At 46.5% G+C, this 14,160-nt stretch overlaps 1 protein-coding gene across 2 annotated transcripts in view; it reads left to right on the forward strand.

Moving 5' to 3' along the window:
* CSMD1 (CUB and Sushi multiple domains 1) overlaps positions 1 to 14,160 on the forward strand; it is a 1,569,742-nt gene that overhangs the window by 1,361,791 nt on the left and 193,791 nt on the right. For both annotated transcript variants that reach the window (XM_020282735.2, XM_075997279.1), the window contains exons 29-30: positions 3,188 to 3,375; positions 7,247 to 7,441. In XM_020282735.2, coding sequence (XP_020138324.2) covers positions 3,188 to 3,375; positions 7,247 to 7,441 — 383 coding nt within the window. The remainder of the gene's footprint in view (positions 1 to 3,187; positions 3,376 to 7,246; positions 7,442 to 14,160) is intronic.

Consider the following 14,160-nt stretch of genomic DNA (forward strand, 5'->3'; position numbering starts at 1 on the left):
ACAATATAGATACACTTGGTATCATTTCTTGCCAATGTCTCCTATTTCTCCAAATGTGTGGTGGCTAATCCACTTCCATAGCACACCCTGATGTTCCCAAGAGTAGAAATGCTATTATCGTTACCATAGTTATGACTCAATAATGCTCTGAAATTGTAAGCTCCCCAAAATTCGGTTGCTGTAAAGTCTGAATTACTAGATATCAGTCCTAAAAATATGCTAAACTGCATGATAAAAGTTCAAATACTGTGGTCATTTTATTAAATTAGATTCTTAAATATTATCACATTATTAGTATGTGATATAGGATAATTACATGCTATTGAATCCCAAGATGTTTTCCAACTTTATAATTTGATTTTTGAACAAAATGAATGTGATATTTTTAAAGGGGAATGGTTCTATAGACTGTCCTATTAATCTCTTGGTTTAATTATATTTATTTATCTGTCAGTGGAACAAGTTGTCTTGTCTAGAGATCTTTACATCAGTGTTCAAGACCTGGATGTGATTACCTTCTTCCGCTTTCTCCTGCTGATGAGATCTTAGTATAATTTTAAGTATCTATGATTCTGAATCTTAACTAAATTAAAAGCCATCATTTCCTGAATTTACTAAATCTGCTATAAATTTACCAAATGCTGCTGAGCTATATAACACAACACCAGTGAAACATTGGCTGGTTGTGTTTTTGGATTCTTTGTGGTTTTTTTTAATGAAAAATTCTACTAGTGCCTTCCTTATTAAAAAAAAAAAAACAAAAAAACAGGAGGCATCTCTAATTCTAGGATATTAAAAGTGAATTATCAATTACAAGCCCTTTGGTGAACTTAGAACCTTGGCAGGAATTTCCTGCCTTCCCTTGTTTTACGGTGACTAGTGATTAACATCCCTGAAGTGCAACTCATTTGACAACACGCATGTATAAGGCAGTTTTATGCAAGATGTTTCTTCACTGCCTTTTACACACCTCTCTGGAAGAAGTTTGGAATAATCTCTAAGTCTCTTCCAACTCTTAAATTCTACGGAACCATCAGCTTGGCTCAACGTCTCAGAAATTTCACATCCCAGTGGAAATCAGTGACTTCTCTGGTCTGGGATTTGCCCTTGCTCAGGTGGAAGTTATCCTGGGACCTTAGGGACCAGATCTAGGTAGTGGGAGTCCGGAGCCAGAGTCCTGCTTATGGACAAGGACATGCAGCTGCCTAAATAGGAGGTTGGCACCCACAGGGCGTGCTGTGAGAGAGTGCGTCTGAATTCTGGGGTGCTCGTGGCCTCCCTAGCAATAAGGGCAGAGAACTGTAGGACCCAAACGACACAGGAGTCCCGAGCCTCATGCTGGTCCCTGGGGCCTGTGGGGGGAGAGCTGTTTTTCCATGCGTCCCTGTGGCTGAGAGGCTGAAGCCCACACACAATTGCGACTCAAATTACATTTGGTTCAAAAGCTTGGTCAGACCTGGCAGATTATTAGGACTTATAGACATGTGCTACAGCTAGCCCAGAAACAAGACAGCATTAAACTAGAGGAACAGAATCATGGTAAATTTCACTCTAGACTTGTATGCATGAATTCTGGGTCACTTCTGGAAAGAGAGAGCAGATTGTGTGTGTGTGTGTGTGTGTGTGTGTGTGTGTGTGTGTGTGTGTGTGTGTGTGTGGTTTTCTATGTCTGATTATGTTTGCAGTGTTCAATAAATAATCTATAACCGTGATTAGCTGTGCCAAATACTGGGGATACAGCATGACCAGTCTAATAACATCCTTGCAAAATATTAAGACTCCAAATAACATTTTTATTCCAATAAAATTCTACTTGCTCCATGCAATTCCTATTAGCCTTCTGTGTTTAGTTACTCCAATCTCTTACTCTTCCTCCCTTTCTGACTGCAGTGAACTCGTCAAATAAACAGACTGAGTCATCTTATTTAACTTCCTGTAATAGGTGATAAGCATATTCAGTATCTGCAGTGACCCTTGACCCAAAGTGGGACAGCGCCCGGCAGGCCTGGCTGCGGTGCTGATGGTGGCCTCCCCTCTTCGGGTTCCTTCAGGATGCACTAGGCCACTGCGGGAGGGACTTTCTGTCCCCATTTTAGCACCTGAATCTCCAGATAAACTGGGGCCACCTACACAGAGCATTTGGGTGCTTGCAAAGACATCCCAACGCTCTCTCGTTGGCCAGAATTTCTGCCCAGGGAAACGAAAGAGAGTGAGAGTTGCATAAATTGAGTGCTTATTGGAGACACAGAAATGCCTGTTCTGAAGATGAGAGAGGAGGAGAGGGGCTGGCCATACAGAGGACTTTAACACTTCTGATGCACTGATTTATTCTGACCACAGCAAGGTTGTGGACCAAGCCAAGTTCTGTCTTTCCCTCGAGAGTGTGCACGTGTGAGGCTCAGGTGACCTCAGCCTGCATGTCACAGCCAGCAAAGAGAGCAATGCCCTGAGAGCTTTGGGTCTAAATCATTGCACTCTTTGGGGATTGGCCTTCTGTTTGTATTGGAGGAGAGAGAAAGAGACAGGGGAAAATGGAGAAAGCAGGAGAAAGAGGAAAGGAGGGAGGGAGAGAGAGAGAGAAAACTGGAATATTCGATGACGGTGCAAGTGACCTGGGAAAGCTGGCAGGCTACACCACTGCAGGGACCGTTAATATTGGCCCATTTACCTAAGCAAGTAGAGGCCATTGCTTTTTTTAAGTAAAAAGAAAGAAACAAAAATAACTTTTTTATAAAAAAAACCTTAAGAATAGTCATTAGTACCAAGGGTACATATTTTTGAAACTAAGAACATTCATGTAAAAACCAAATTATCAGTGGTAATTAATCTCTTTTGAGCCCGGTTCTTTTAAATTACATGTCATTATTGAATTCATGGGTACAGAGAAGGGATATTATATTTATACTCTTATGATTTGTTTCTTTTCAGCTATGGTCAATATTGTATCTAATATGATGTGGTCATTAGGTGAAATGCTAATAACATTTATCACCGTTGATATTTCTCACATTAATTGCTGTTGTAACATTTTGATTCTCATGTTGGTTAACCTTTTGATTGCCCTAATTATTAAATTTTTCATACAAGAGCAAATAAAGTCACGTGATGTTCCAGAAGGCTTAACAGTCTGGAAGAAAAGGGGAACGCCTATTGGGCAGATAATGGAATGACTGTTCTCTCCCCTTAGTTTCAACATGGAGCCCAGCTACGACTTCCTGCACATCTACGAGGGGGAGGATTCCAATAGCCCCCTCATTGGAAGCTTCCAGGGCTCCCAAGCCCCAGAGAGAATAGAGAGTAGCGGGAACAGCCTTTTCCTCGCATTCCGGAGCGATGCGTCCGTGGGCCTGTCGGGCTTCGCCATTGAGTTTAAAGGTACCGTGATAAGCTGCGTTTGTGCAGAGAGTAATTGTTATCAGGGCCGCTTTAACTGTGAGCATTTCTTTGCAAATCTTGCATGTCTGTTTCATGCATGCATGCTGACGTGTATCTTGTCTGTCCGGGGGAAGAGTCTCCCACCTCTCCCATGGAGAAAAAATTCCAGAGACATGTTTCTATGCTACCCTGACTTAAAGAAAAAACAAATATATATGAGAAAAAGGCAAGGACATTTAAGAATAAATCATAGTTTGTGGCATGAAGAATTTGATGATATTTAAAGATTATTTTAAGATGTGTTTTAATATAATCTAATTTGTTTCTTCAGGGTGATTACATGTAAGCGCATGAAAATAGCTCCGTTTCCTCCACACGTTCTTTGGCGCAGACATTTCTGTTGCCCTGCTCCGTCTCTGCCAGCCCTGGGCTGCTTGATGGAGAATGCATCCTCCCTCAGAGCCTTCCCTGGGGTCCGCGGAGCAGTGGCTCACCCTTGGTTTGGGGTCCGCTGTTCCCCGCCATTGACATTCAAGGGAAACAGACAAACTCCCCAACAAAGCCAGCCTAAACTAAGCATTTTGCTGTAGGGTCTGTGACAATACATATATTTTTTCAAATCTATTTCTCATATGAATAACAACAAAAAACAAACAAAGAATTAGAGAAGATAACAAAATATCAATTCATAGTAACGAGGGTTTTTTAAAAAAAAATAATGAAAATATTTATTTAAACTTTTGAGTTCAACTTATAAATGGAATTTTAAATGAAAATGTAGCATTTTATCTCTGTTAACTCATTAACAGACCTGTGTTCATTTACATGGTTTTAAGTAGAAAATTGATCTGTTTTCCCCAAAATATCAACATCACAAACATATGGGTCTTTCATAAAATGTTCAATTAAAAGTATCATGCGATTCAGCAGAGCAGCGTCCTGTGCCTTTGGGACAGGGCCTGCCGTGTCCATGAGCAATTGGAACCAGCGCTTCCAAGCGCTTGCCGCGTGACCGGACACTTTCAGTGTTGACAAGATGCATCTCGCCATGACAGTGCCTGGTCTGTGACAGCCAAAAACAAAACAAAACAAAAAGGCAAACAAACAAATGGAACAGACCTTCATCTTCACTGACCATCCTCTACTGGGGTGCCCCGTGTTCTCCCAGCATTCTGAAATGGCTGCACCCATGGGTCAGGGAATAAATGGTGCATGATGTTCCTTATGAGGCAGTTGGAGAAAGGACTGCCTCTTGTTGCCTGGGTTCCTTGGTAAACAACATGGCCATCTAGATGGAGGCTGTAGTTCCTAATGTTTGCAAAGTTCTCCAGTAGAGCCTGCGGGAAAAGAAAAACCCGCGGGAACAATGCAATTACGTGGAGCATGCAGCGAGCTCTTGAGTGGCCAGGGGCGCAGGGCAGCCCCAGTTTTGAGTGGACAGTGGAGCTGCCCAGCCACCCAGGGACCTGGCAGAGTCTGTCTGTCCCGCCCGGATGCAGGGACACTCGAGGGTGTTCCCAAGTGGAATGGACAAAAACAAAAGCAAAACACACTGTTACGAAGTCATCTAATTAGAAAGCCCGACACATCGTAAGCAGAAGAAAAAGTGCTGGTGATTAATCGCCAGATGTCCTGACCTGACAACTAGGTAAATGGAACCGAAGGGTTAGATGCAGTTCACTTGCAGAAAATCCTTTCATCGGAAATCAAAATTAGTAGCATAGAGTTACTTTAAGTGATATTTAACTAAACAGGAAACTGAACTAAAAGAGATTTATAATAAAAAATGATCCAAAAAGTGAGGAGGCAACAGACGTATACTGAGGAAATTTTAATTTTTTAGGAGAAAATCATATGACTGAGACACATGCTTGTTTTCCCTAGATGATCAGGACATTTGGTTGAATGACTGGATAAACTACAGCAAAGTGCAGCAGCTTTCATAGTGCCTGCAGCTTTGTTTATTGGTTCTGTATGTACTTAAAGTAGCGTCTGGGTTCTGTGTGGGGTTTAAAGCAGCTGCAAAGAATTGTCAACTGCCATTTCAACTGCCATTTGAAACGTCCAAATAGGTCTTCAATAAAACAGTTATAGAGGACTGGCCCCAAGGCACGGAACGATACTTGCTGAGGGGCTCTGACAAGAGAATAGAGGCCCTTTGAGAAGGTTTACACCAGGGGTCCTCAAACTTTTTAAACAGGGGCCAGTTCACTGTCCCTCAGATGGTTGGAGGGCCAGACTATAGTTTTTAAAAAACTATGAACAAATTCCTATGCACACTGCACCTATCTTATTTTGAAGTAAAAAAACAAACAGCCAAAAACACCCGCATGCGGCCTGCGGGCCGTAGTTTGAGGACGCCTGGTTTGCACACACACACACACACACACACACACACACACACATATTGACCAAAGTATATAAATGAAATATAATTATTAAATATAATAAATTATAATAGACTTGCCAAAGACATCCCTGTTTGGCTGATGTGGATTCATAGACTATTAACACTATAATTGAAAATACTGAATAAACAGTTAAAACAGGACTCTTTTTCTTCCCATAGGGCTTCCCAAAAATTGGTGGTTTGGTTTGGTGTTTTTTTCTTTTTTTTCTTTTTTCCATTCTTCTATTATATATTACCTACACCTAAGTGTGAGGTTACATACTTTTTCATTTAGAGACATTTTAGATGATCTGCTGAAATAGAGAAATAAAAATATTAAAGCTACCAGAAGATAACTGAATTGATTCCAGAATAACAGGAGTGAGCAAAAAAAGAAAGTTTTGTGTTTGGCAAGAATAGATATTTTGCGCAGTCAAAAGGGAAGGTCTTATTTAGGTTTGGGCAGGTCTCTACAGGGGTCTTTGTGGAAGTCACGTAGCTCATAATTCTGACCCCATGGACGGCAGCGAAGATTAGAGTTAACCATAGAGTTACCTCAGTTATCTCAGTGCTTGGTACACAGTACGCCCTCAATGCATTTCATCAATTATTGTAAGTAAGATGCAACTCCTGGGTCATCATTTCATGCCAGGCACAAAGTTTGACTCTCATCAATCGCTAAATGCATTTCTCCTGCTGAGTTTGTGATTCACGCTACTAAGACTGACAGCAAACCACATGTGAGGTGGGGGGACAGTAGAAATATGTTTAATTTCATATTTCAAGTTCATAATGCATGCATGTTAGCATTTTAAGGGTAACTATGAAAGGAATAAAAATATGATTTATTGTCTGGCAAAAAAAACAAAAGACTAACAGCACACAGGGAATGGAAGAGTCAAAGCACCTCCCATATCTGTCTTCTCCTGTCTGCTGTCATCAGCATAAGGAAAAGCCCTTGACCTCCATGCATTGAACCATTTTCCTTTTGAGAAGCCAGATCTTTCCCTCCATGTATGCAGTGATTGCATGTTAATACGATTTAAATTAAAAAGTTAGAAATGAATGTTAATTTTTCCAGAATCAATTTCTTTGGTTCAGTACTAAAATCTGTAGCCATATATGAATGTATAAAAAATGCAGTACTGTATTTTTCTTTTACCTAGATGAAAGAAATTCAATATCAATTTCTATAGTCAAATGTGGTTTTACACACACACATACACATATAAAATATGTGGGGGAATATAAAACAAATATAAGTGGGAATATAAAAACAAATATAATTTTACTAAAGAGAGGAATGTTTATATTTTTATTTAATTAATACTTTACCTTGACCATTAGCCAATCAGTAAGTATTTTGGGGGGGCATTTCTCACATGCTGAGTGCTGTTCTAGGCCCCAAATAGCACAAGCAAAGAACAAAAGCGGAAAGAAAAGATGCTGCTCTCACGGAGTCTCCCTTCCTTTCTCCTGCAGAGAAGCCTCGGGAAGCGTGCTTTGACCCTGGGAATATAATGAACGGGACGAGAATCGGGACCGACTTCAAACTGGGCTCCACCGTCACTTACCAGTGTGACTCTGGGTACAAGGTGGCCGACCCCTCGTCTATCACCTGTGTGATCGGAGTGGATGGGAAGCCCTCCTGGGACCACACGCTGCCGTCCTGCCACGGTGGGTGTGGGTGTGGATGTGCCTGTGGGTGTGGGTGTGCGTGTGCGTGTGGGTGTGGGTGTGGATGTGCCTGTGGGTGTGGGTGTGGGTGTGGATGTGCGTGTGCGTGTGGGTGTGGGTGTGCGTGTGGGTGTGGGTGTGCGTGTGGGTGTGGGTGTGGGTGTGCATGAGGGTGTGAGTGTGCGTGTGCGTGTGGGTGTGGGTGTGGATGTGCCTGTGGGTGTGGGTGTGCGTGTGCGTGTGGGTGTGGGTGTGGATGTGCCTGTGGGTGTGGGTGTGGGTGTGGATGTGCGTGTGCGTGTGGGTGTGGGTGTGCGTGTGGGTGTGGGTGTGGGTGTGCATGAGGGTGTGAGTGTGCGTGTGCGTGTGGGTGTGGGTGTGGGTGTGCGTGTGGGTGTGGGTGTGAGTGCATGTGGGTGTGGGTGTGGGTGTGGGTGTGTGGGTGTGAGTGTGTGTGTGTGTGGGTGTGCGTGTGGGTGTGGGTGTGGGTGTGCATGAGGGTGTGAGTGTGCGTGTGCGTGTGGGTGTGGGTGTGGGTGTGCGTGTGGGTGTGGGTGTGAGTGCATGTGGGTGTGGGTGTGGGTGTGGGTGTGGGTGTGCGTGTGGGTGTGGGTGTGAGTGCATGTGGGTGTGGGTGTGGGTGTGGGTGTGGGTGTGTGGGTGTGGGTGTGAGTGTGTGTGTGTGTGGGTGTGCGTGTGGGTGTGCGTGTGTGTGGGTGTGCGTGGGTGTGGGTGTGCATGTGTGTGGGTGTGTGTGGGTGTGCGTGTGTGTGGGTGTGTGTGGGTGTGCGTGGGTGTGGGTATGGGTGTGTGTGGGTGTGTGTGGGTGTGGGTGTGGGTGTGCGTGTGGGTGTGGGTGTGGGTGTGTGTGTGGGTGTGCATGAGGGTGTGGGTGTGGGTGTGCATGAGGGTGTGGGTGTGGGTGTGCATGAGGGTGTGGGTGTGGGTGTGCATGAGGATGTGGGTGTGGGTGTGTGTGTGGGTGTGGGTGTGCATGAGGGTGTGGGTGTGGGTGTGCATGAGGGTGTGGGTGTGGGTGTGCATGAGGGTGTGGGTGTGGGTGTGCATGAGAGTGTGGGTGTGCATGAGGGTGTGGGTGTGCATGAGGGTGTGGGTGTGGGTGTGCATGAGGGTGTGGGTGTGGGTGTGCATGAGGGTGTGGGTGTGGGTGTGCATGAGGATGTGGGTGTGGGTGTGTGTGTGGGTGTGGGTGTGGGTGTGCATGAGGGTGTGGGTGTGGGTGTGCATGAGGATGTGGGTGTGGGTGTGCATGAGGGTGTGCGTGTGGGTGTGCATGAGGGTGTGGGTGTGAGTGTGTATGGGTGTGCATGTGGGTGTGGGTGTGGGTGTGCATGAGGATGTGGGTGTGGGTGTGCATGAGGATGTGGGTATGGGTGTGCATGAGGGTGTGGGTGTGCATGAGGGTGTGGGTGTGGGTGTGCATGAGGGTGTGGGTGTGGGTGTGCATGAGGGTGTGGGTGTGGGTGTGCATGAGGATGTGGGTGTGGGTGTGCGTGTGGGTGTGGGTGTGGGTGTGCATGAGGGTGTGGGTGTGGGTGTGCATGAGGGTGTGGGTGTGGGTGTGCATGAGGATGTGGGTGTGGGTGTGCATGAGGGTGTGGGTGTGGGTGTGCATGAGGGTGTGGGTGTGGGTGTGCATGAGGGTGTGGGTGTGCATGAGGGTGTGGGTGTGGGTGTGGGTGTGCATGAGGGTGTGTGTGGGGGTGTGGGTGTGCATGAGGGTGTGGGTGTGGGTGTGGGTGTGCATGAGGGTGTGGGTGTGCATGAGGGTGTGGGTGTGGGTGTGCATGAGGATGTGGGTGTGGGTGTGCATGAGGGTGTGGGTGTGGGTGTGCATGAGGGTGTGTGTGGGGGTGTGGGTGTGCATGAGGGTGTGGGTGTGGGTGTGTGTGTGGGTGTGGGTGTGGGTGTGTGTGTGGGTGTGGGTGTGGGTGTGCATGAGGATGTGGGTGTGGGTGTGTGTGTGGGTGTGGGTGTGCATGAGGATGTGGGTGTGCATGAGGGTGTGGGTGTGGGTGTGCATGAGGGTGTGGGTGTGGGTGTGCATGAGGGTGTGGGTGTGTGTGTGGGTGTGTGTGTGGGTGTGGGTGTGGGTGTGCATGAGGATGTGGGTGTGGGTGTGAATGAGGGTGTGGGTGTGGGTGTGCATGAGGGTGAGGGTGTGGGTGTGCATGAGGGTGTGGGTGTGGGTGTGCATGAGGGTCTGCGTGTGGGTGTGGGTGTGAGTGTGTGTGGGTGTGCATGTGGGTGTGGGTGTGCATGAGGATGTGGGTGTGGGTGTGCATGAGGGTGTGCGTATGGGTGTGGGTGTGAGTGTGTGTGGGTGTGTGTGTGGGTGTGGGTGTGCATGAGGATGTGGGTGTGGGTGTGCATGAGGGTGTGGGTGTGGGTGTGCATGAGGGTGAGGGTGTGGGTGTGCATGAGGGTGTGGGTGTGGGTGTGCATGAGGGTCTGCGTGTGGGTGTGGGTGTGAGTGTGTGTGGGTGTGCATGAGGATGTGGGTGTGGGTGTGGGTGTGTGTGTGGGTGTGGGTGTGCATGAGGGTGTGGGTGTGGGTGTGCATGAGGGTGTGGGTGTGGGTGTGGGTGTGTGTGTGGGTGTGGGTGTGCATGAGGGTGTGGGTGTGGGTGTGCATGAGGGTGTGGGTGTGGGTGTGCGTGTGGGTGTGGGTGTGAGTGCGTGTGGGTGTGCATGTGGGTGTGGGTGTGGGTGTGGGTGTGTGTGTGGGTGCAGGTATGCATGAGGGTGTGGGTGTGGGTGTGCATGAGGGTGTGGGTGTGGGTGTGCATGAGGGTGTGGGTGTGGGTGTGCATGAGAGTGTGGGTGTGCATGAGGGTGTGGGTGTGCATGAGGGTGTGGGTGTGGGTGTGCATGAGGGTGTGGGTGTGGGTGTGCATGAGGGTGTGCGTGTGGGTGTGGGTGTGAGTGTGTGTGGGTGTGTATGTGGGTGTGGGTGTGGGTGTGCATGAGGATGTGGGTATGGGTGTGCATGAGGGTGTGGGTGTGGGTGTGGGTGTTTGTGTGGGTGTGGGTGTGCATGAGGGTGTGGGTGTGGGTGTGCATGAGGGTGTGGGTGTGGGTGTGCATGAGGATGCGGGTGTGGGTGTGCATGAGGATGTGGGTGTGGGTGTGTGTGTGGGTGTGGGTGTGGGTGTGCATGAGGATGTGGGTGTGGGTGTGCATGAGGGTGTGGGTGTGGGTGTGCATGAGGGTGTGGGTGTGGGTGTGCATGAGGATGCGGGTGTGGGTGTGGGTGTGTGTGTGGGTTCAGGTATGCATGAGGGTGTGGGTGTGTGTGTGGGTGTGGGTGTGCATGAGGATGCGGGTGTGGGTGTGCATGAGGATGCGGGTATGGGTGTGCATGAGGGTGTGGGTGTGGGTGTGGGTGTGGGTGTGCATGAGGGTGTGGGTTTGGGTGTGCATGAGGGTATGGGTGTGGGTGTGTGTGTGGGTGTGGGTGTGTGTGGGTGCGGGTGTGCATAAGGGTGTGGGTGTGGGTGTGGGTTTGGGTGTGCATGAGGGTATGGGTGTGGGTGTGTGTGTGTGTGGGTGTGCATGAGGGTGTGGGTGTGCATGAGGGTATGGGTGTGCATGAGGGTATGGGTGTGGGTGTGTGTGTGTGTGCATGAGGGTGTGGGTGTGGGTGTGGGTTTGGGTGTGCATGAGGGTATGGGTGTGGGTGTGTGTGTGTGTGGGTGTGCATGAGGGTGTGGGTGTGGGTTTGGGTTTGCATGAGGGTATGGGTGCGTGTGTGGGTGTGGGTGTGCATGAGGGTGTGGGTGTGGGTGTGGGTTTGGGTGTGCATGAGGGTATGGGTGTGGGTGTGGGTGTGTGTGTGGGTGTGGGTGTGCATGAGGGTGTGGGTGTGGGTGTGGGTTTGGGTGTGCATGAGGGTATGGGTGTGGGTGTGGGTGTGTGGGGGGGTGTGGGTGTGCATGAGGGTGTGGGTGTGGGTGTGGGTTTGGGTGTGCATGAGGGTATGGGTGTGGGTATGGGTGTGGGTGTGGGTGTGTGTGGTGGTGTGGGTGTGCGTGTGGGTGCGGGTGTGCATGAGGGTGTGGGTGGCCCGGGCTCTGTCCGCGGGCGTGACCTGCCTTTCGGAAGCAAACTCCCAGTTGAAGCGCAGTCCCACTCCCCTGCCCTGCGCCCGGTCAGTGCTCAGCTTGCGCGAGAGGACAGGGCGGAGCAGGCTTCCACGTTCCTTGAGCGCTTACTTTAGCTGGGTGTCAGCCGCTCTCAGAGGTTTCTGGGTGGTGGCTGTTTCCCCCTTCACTCAGATAGTTTGACATGTTTAACTCCTGTTTCCACCTACTCTAGACCTGATCTAAGTAAGGAATCATAATTAGCATTTTCTAGTTGCTTCTCTCTCTGTCTCTCTCTCTATATATATATGTATGAAATCTATCTGTATATACTGCAAAGAAAAAATTATATATATATGTATGTATGTATATATGAATGGATGTGTCATTTTCCCCCAAAACATCAATAGTCTGTAATTTCTTCTTTAGAGATTAAATTAGTAAAATCACATCTTAAAAGTCAGCTTGGTTTTCAGGGACAGAGGCCACTAACTGCAGGGATGGGCAGGACAGCCATTGCCATGTGGGTGTGGGCTGCGGGATGGACTTCCCGGCTGTCACCAGGCTCGGAGTCTGAACCCAGGGGATGGTTTCCCCTGAGTGTCTATAGGCAAAAACCCCTCGAGCTGTGGGCCTTTGACTTACACACCCTTTACTCTTTGTGTGGCATGTATTTTAAAAAGAAAAGGATGGAAATGTGTGGTTTGTGGAAGAGAAGTTGATTTGCAGGGCTACTTCCAGATGAACTGAACATTGACATTTATTTAACAAGGTATCATTTTGGATATATATTGCATTTTTTTGTCTTACATACCATAAAATGATCTGTGCACCCCCTCCCTGGGTTTATATTTTTTCCCACTTCTGACATTTCTGTAGTGATTCTATAAGGAGACTGATGGGACAGAGATAAAAGCAGGAAGCTAAATTAAGCAGATACTATGAGCTTTATAATTTTTTTAAAAAAAAATACTACTAAGGGCATTTAATTTGTATTAAATTCAAATGCAATTTGAACATATGGAGGAATGATAATACTTTAGCCATAGGAAAAAAATATATAAAACAATAGAAGTCACAGTGGGCAATATATTTATAATAAAATTTTAAATCAGAGAGTGTTTCTTTTTCCACGTCTGAAGACCTGTGAAGTCAGGCATGATCATTCTTACCAGGCATCAAAGCGCGTAACTCCTAGAACATTGATTTCTTGTAGTGGTATTCTGCTCACACGGGAATAAAACTTGATGTTGCAAATCTTCAAAGCAGAGATGGTTTCCCCACAGTGCACCCTGGATCTCTGGTGGGAGCGGCACATTTTGTGCATGAATCAACACCTGTGAGTCACTCAGATCACCAGTAGAGCTTGGGCACTTTCGTTCTATTTTAAACATGTTGCAAGTATTATAGGATGTGGTCAGTGCATTTTGGTCCATTTTCTTTCAGAAGCACTGTATGTTTTTTCCTGGTTATTCATTTATAGCCTATCATTTATGTTCATTAAGGTTTGCTGTATAATTTGAACTGAAATTGAAGCAGGGTAGAGAGCTCCTTTTCATGGGTCGGAATAGCTTCTCTTTTCTAGTTGTGTTTTGTGGCTGTTGTTGTTTATTCAATTTGATCACATGTTGTTGCCTTAACATGTGAGATATGTGTGTGTGTGTATTTCAATTAACCCCTAATGGATGAGCAAGGCTATTGTTACCATCTGCAATGAATGCCATTAAATGTCTTTATTCATTTAGGAAATAATCTAATAATTACCAGATAGTAAGCACATAATTTTCTTATTATAGCATTAATATAAAATGATTTCTATTATAAGAAGGACTTCATCTGTTTCTCAAATTAGCAGAGTGATACAGACATAATGATTATTAAGTATTAAATAAAAGTATTTACATAATTTTCTCAATTTCACCAATGTTTTGTTGTGTCTAAAACATATTTGGGAGGCCGAGGAGGGTGGATTGCTCGAGGTCAGGAGTTCGAAACCAGCCTGAGCAAGAGCGAGACCCCGTCTCTACTATAAATAGAAAGAAATTAAATGGCCAACTAACATATATAGAAAAAATTAGCCGGGCATGGTGGTGCATGCCTGTAGTGGTGGACATGGTGGTGCATGCCCAGCTACTCGGGAGGCTGAGGCAGGAGGATCGCTTGGGCCCAGGAGTTTGAGGTTGCTGTGAGCTAGGCTGACACCACAGCACTCACTCTAGCCTGGGCAACAAAGCAAGACTCTGTCTCAAATAAATAAATAATGAAAAAAAAAACATATTATGCGTATTTGGTGCTTATCTTATAAGTCTGAGGAAGAATGTATGGGCATAAGTACAGCTTTATCAAGGTTAGTTTTCTTTTATTTCATCTTTGACTTTAAAATATATATATATATATTCTCTATTAGCATAAGGAATTGCTCTTTTATTCTATCCCTGGACAACATAAGTCTTTGTAGTGACACCAAAAAGTGCATCCGAAGATGTCCCTGATAAGAGTGAGTCCCATCTCTAATAACTTGGGCATCAACGTTTTGGCCCAATGACAATTTATTTCTACTTTTCATTTATAATTCTTATTTAAAATTTGAAATTGATGATTTTTTTTTTGTTTTAT

The sequence above is a fragment of the Microcebus murinus genome, chromosome 24 (assembly GCF_040939455.1).
Source record: "Microcebus murinus isolate Inina chromosome 24, M.murinus_Inina_mat1.0, whole genome shotgun sequence".
Classification (NCBI taxonomy): domain Eukaryota; kingdom Metazoa; phylum Chordata; class Mammalia; order Primates; family Cheirogaleidae; genus Microcebus; species Microcebus murinus.